The sequence below is a fragment of the Lottia gigantea genome, assembly GCF_000327385.1.
Source record: "Lottia gigantea unplaced genomic scaffold LOTGIsca_105, whole genome shotgun sequence".
In the NCBI taxonomy this organism is placed as follows: Eukaryota; Metazoa; Mollusca; class Gastropoda; family Lottiidae; genus Lottia; species Lottia gigantea.
In genome coordinates, this window is record NW_008706876.1 from 802,872 (window position 1) to 808,101 (window position 5,230).

The 5,230-nt window shown below is 31.2% G+C and overlaps 1 protein-coding gene across 1 annotated transcript; it reads right to left on the reverse strand.

Moving 5' to 3' along the window:
* Window positions 1-3,473: 3,473 nt before the first annotated feature.
* Window positions 3,474-3,989, reverse strand: LOTGIDRAFT_136268 (hypothetical protein; the record flags this gene model as incomplete). The annotated part of the gene is made up of 1 exon (XM_009046728.1): window positions 3,474-3,989. A coding segment is annotated over one exon (516 nt), but the record flags the coding sequence as incomplete, so codon positions are not given.
* Between the last annotated feature and the right edge of the window lie 1,241 nt (window positions 3,990-5,230).

Genomic DNA, 5,230 nt, shown 5'->3' on the forward strand with positions numbered 1-5,230 from the left:
AAAAATAAAAGTAATATTGTAATAATATGGTTAGTAATTCGACATCGTAATGGTAATTGTAAAATTAGTAAGCAACCGTAATTCAACAGTAAGTAATGGTAACTGTAGTAGAATTAGTAAGTAATTTTATAGTAAAACTAATAGTAATATTGTTATATTATGGTTACCGTATTTCGACAGTAAGAAATAACAGCCAAATTATGGCCTGGTTTATTTGATAATATACAGTTAACATCTCTCTTCTTCATTTCAATCTGATGATCGCCAAGAGATCGAAATAATTTAGCTTCGGGATGTAAAACGGATCTATAAAAAAAATATAAAGGTAATTCAAAAATAGGCAGAGGCAAAACTGGTAAAATGTCGTTACTGCAAATCGTCGTTTTTCTGACATAATTCTGTCAATTCCATCTCAATTGTAATTGATTCGGCCAAAGTGGCAGTGTTTGTCAATTTACATTGCAAATTAGATAGCATCATATTTATATAAGCTCTCAGATTTCTTATTTTAATGCAGTCTCTAGTTACTCAACTAGATGTTCTCTCTATATTTTCTTCTGGAGTATAGGGCCCTATTGCGGGTTGGGGCCAATGGACTTGATTCAACCAGTCCCTATGGTAGTTGAGTCACTAACAGCCTCAATGTAGACCAACCACCTGATTTCGAGAAATATGGTTAGATATCATGAAAGAAAGCTAGTCTGTAATGAGTAAAACAAATTTCAATCCAGTTTACCTGGCATGTCGAAGATGTAACTGAAACTCGTGACCTGTTTCATCAACTTTAACATTTAAATGAACATTTTCACCATCACCAGTTGATCGTCTGTCTCGAAGTCTTCCTTCATCAAAACTACAATAGGAAAACAGATGTTATTTTCTTTACTAGTAATATTTGGTATAGATTACCGTTAACTGCCTTAAAGGAATTTTAAAGATATATAGTTCCTGCAATGCACTCAAACTGAGCGTTTTATGACGTCACTAATCGCAAAGTCCTTTTGTGATACAGCATAATATATTTTGCGATTAGTGGCGTCATCAAACACTTAGGATTAGTGGAATTGCAGGAACCACTGATTGAAAAGTGGAATGGCGCAGTTGATGCTATCAGTGTACATACAAATTTTATAAAACCTCTTTACAATTCCTTTAAATGTTTACTTCAAAAGATGCGTCCTTGAGTTTTTATTTTTATACAGATAGCATTTGCGACACTCCTTTTACCAAATCATTTTAAATTTAATTATATTTATTGATTTACATCATCTTTTTTTAAACAAAAAAATAACTGTCAAACAGTACAATCTATACTTAAATTACTGTACAAAATATTTCGTTCCGCTTAATTCCCATTTTTTATTTGTTACAAGATCTTACTTTTATATTAAAGGCATATTTGACAATTCAGACAACCAACAGGCATTGTTTGTTTCGAGTTTGTATATTATCGAGTATCAGCATGTACATGTACATTTTTTATTTTAATTGATAGGTTGAATTGATGAACAAAAGTTTCTTAGCGATGCTATCAGATCGGGAATGAGTAAACTAACGCACAGAATTAAAAAGAAAGAAATATAAAAATATGTTTTGTTTGGCTTGCTTTAGGAATTTAAATCGGGTTTTTTTCCCGACTAATACAATTTTGGGGTTAGTGACGTCATAATAAAATCAAGGAGAATTCTATGTTAATTTGAGCTCTGTTTAACTACTAAATACTAACTAAAATTGAATTATTTTCTACCTTTCAGGTCGTCCATCAGTAATCTCTGATATAGTAGCTGTACCAACATGTTCGAACCCAACTATTGAAATAGAAAAGAAATTATATTATTTAATCTTTCAATAGGTGCATTCATACGAAACTACCGAGCCCAAACTATACACATCCAGCATATCGTGACTCACGCTCACCGTGACATTTTAGTTAGATACACAATCAAATGATTAATTATATACATGTAAAACATTAAAACATAACATTATATACTAAATTAACCTACCACTACGAAGATATCGCAACCCTTGGTGATTTTCATCCACTCCCTGTAATTTTAATAAATAAAGTTGTCTAATAACTTGCTTTTCAGATTGAATTGAACGAGGTAAAGGGACAGGCGTGCCATTTGTTTTTTTTATTTTTGACCAATCATACCTTAGTCTCAGACATGAGAATTTTTTTTAGCTAAGCCAATCAGTAAAAGTGTTCACAGCTCACCGTCGAAATTTGAGTCTTAGATCAGTGTACCCATAATCATCCATGTTTGAAAGTTAAAAATGGAAAATAAATACCTATGTAGTTTGAGATACTTTTGAAAGAATTATGCGTTTTTCGCACATTTCAAGTACTTTTAAAGACTATTTACGCTTATATGATATACAATGGGATAAAAGGAAATAATTTCAACTGACAGTAATCACAGTAGTTCAATTTTGACGTGTAAAAATTCAGAATAATTAGTCCAACCTACACATCGAATTGACAAAACCAAGTCTCAGATTGTAATGGGATGCTGCGGGAGAGAAACCACTCAATGGTTCTCGCGTATCTATATCTGAAGCATTGACGCATTTATCGGATAGGCTAACCCTTAACTCCCCCCACCCCTCAGGTCTGTGAAAGGTCAATGGGCACTTTATGAAGACACCTCTCATACACTCCTTCATCTCTCGGGAAATTTCTACATACGCAACCGATCTGAAGTCTAAGTGTAGTAACACATAGAAAGAATATTTAACGCAATTATCAATCAGATGTAAATAATTTACAAACCTTGCAAAATGACACACAGAGTGCCAAGAACAGCAATTTGAAATTTAGAATAGTCATCTCTTGTGCTGAAATGAAATATTTTATATTTGTAATTCAGTTTCTAGATACCACGGTGAGGAATAAAATGTTTTATATTTGTATTTTACTGTGTCTAGATACCACGGTGAGAAATAAAATGTTTTATATTTGTAATTTATTGTTTCTAGATACCACAGTGAGAAATAAAATGTTTTATATTTGTAATTCACTGTGTCTAGATACCAGCGAGAGAAATGAAATGTTTTATATTTGTAATTCACTGTTTCTACTTTCTAGATACCACGGTGAGAGATAAAATGTTTTATATTTGTAATTTGGTGTGTCTAGATACCACGGTGAGAAATAAAATGTTTGATATTTGTAATTTGGTTAGTCTAGATACCACGGTGAGAAATAGAATGTTTTATATTTGTAATTTATTGTTTCTAGATACCACAGTGAGAAATAAAATGTTTTATATTTGTAATTTGGTGTGTCTAGATACCACGGTGAGAAATAAAATGTTTTATATTTGTAATTTACTGTGTCTAGATACCACGGAGAGAGATAAAATGTTTTATATTTGTAGTTCACTGTGTCTAGGTACCACGGAGAGAAATAAGATGTTTTATATTTGTAATTCACTGTGTCTAGATACCAGCGAGAGAAATGAAATGTTTTATATTTGTAATTCACTGTTTCTACTTTCTAGATACCACGGAGAGAGATAAAATGTTTTATATTTGTAATTTGGTGTGTCTAGATACCACGGAGAGAGATAAAATGTTTTATATTTGTAATTTGGTGTGTCTAGATACCACGGAGAGAAATAAAATGTTTTATATTTGTATTTTACTGTGTCTAGATACCACGGAGAGAGATAAAATGTTTTATATTTGTATTTTACTGTGTCTAGATACCACGGAGAGAGATAAAATGTTTTATATTTGTAATTTACTGTGTCTAGATACCACGGAGAGAGATAGATTGTTTTATATTTGTAATTTACTGTGTCTAGATACCACGGAGAGAGATAAAATATTTTATATTTGTAATTTGGTGTGTCTAGATACCACGGTGGGAAATAAATTGTTTTATATTTGTAATTCACTGTGTCTAAATACCAGCGAGAGAAATGAAATGTTTTATATTTGTAATTCACTGTGTCTAGATACCACGGAGAGAAATATAATGTTTTATATTTGTAATTCACTGTTTCTACTTTCTAGATACCACGGTGAGAGATAAAATGTTTTATATTTGTATTTTACTGTGTCTAGATACCACGGAGAGAGAGATAAAATGTTTTATATTTGTAATTTACTGTGTCTAGATACCACGGTGAGAAATAGATTGTTTTATATTTGTAATTTATTGTGTCTAGATACCACGGAGAGAGATAAGATGTTTTATATTTGTAGTTCACTGTGTCTAGATACCACGGAGAGAAATAAAATGTTTTATATTTGTATTTTACTGTGTCTAGATACCACGGTGAGAAACAAAATGTTTTATATTTGTAGTTCACTGTGTCTAGATATCACGGTGAGAAATAAAATGTTTTATATTTGTAATTCATTATTTCTAGATACCACGGTGAGAAATAAAATGTTTTATATTAGTAATTCACTGTGTTTAGATACCACAGTGAGATATAAAACGTTTTATATTTGTAGTTCATTGTTTCTAGATACCACGGTGAGAAATAAAATGTTTTATATTTGTATTTTACTGTGTCTAGATACCACGGTGAGAAATAAAATGTTTTATATTTGTATTTTACTGTGTCTAGATATCACGGTGAGAAATAAAATGTTTTATATTTGTAATTTACTGTGTCTAGATACCACGGTGAGAAATAAAATGTTTTATATTTGTAATGTACTGTGTCTAGATACCAAGGTGAGAAATAAAATGTTTATATTTGTATTTTACTGTGTCTAGATACCACGGTGAGAAACAAAATGTTTTATATTTGTAATTCACCGTGTCTAGATACCACGGAGAGAAATGAAAGTTTTATATTTGTAATTCACTGTTTCTAGATACCACGGTGAGAAATAAAATGTTTTATATTTATAAATCACTGTTTCTAGATATCACAGTGAGAAATAAAATGTTTTATATTTGTAATTTACTGTGTCTAGATACCACGGTGAGAAATAAAATTTTTTATATTTGTAATTCACTGTGTCTAGATACCACGGAGAGAAATGAAATGTTTTATATTTGTAATTCACTCTGTCTAGATACCACGGAGAGAAATGAACAGTTTTATATTTGTAATTCAGTTTCTAGATACCACGGTGAGAAATAAAATGTTTTATATTTGTAACTCACTGTGTCTAGATACCACGGAGAGAAATGAAATGAAATGAGTTTTACGTCCTACCTTTTTGCACCGTGTGGGCTAATGAAAACGGGCAACGCCATGCA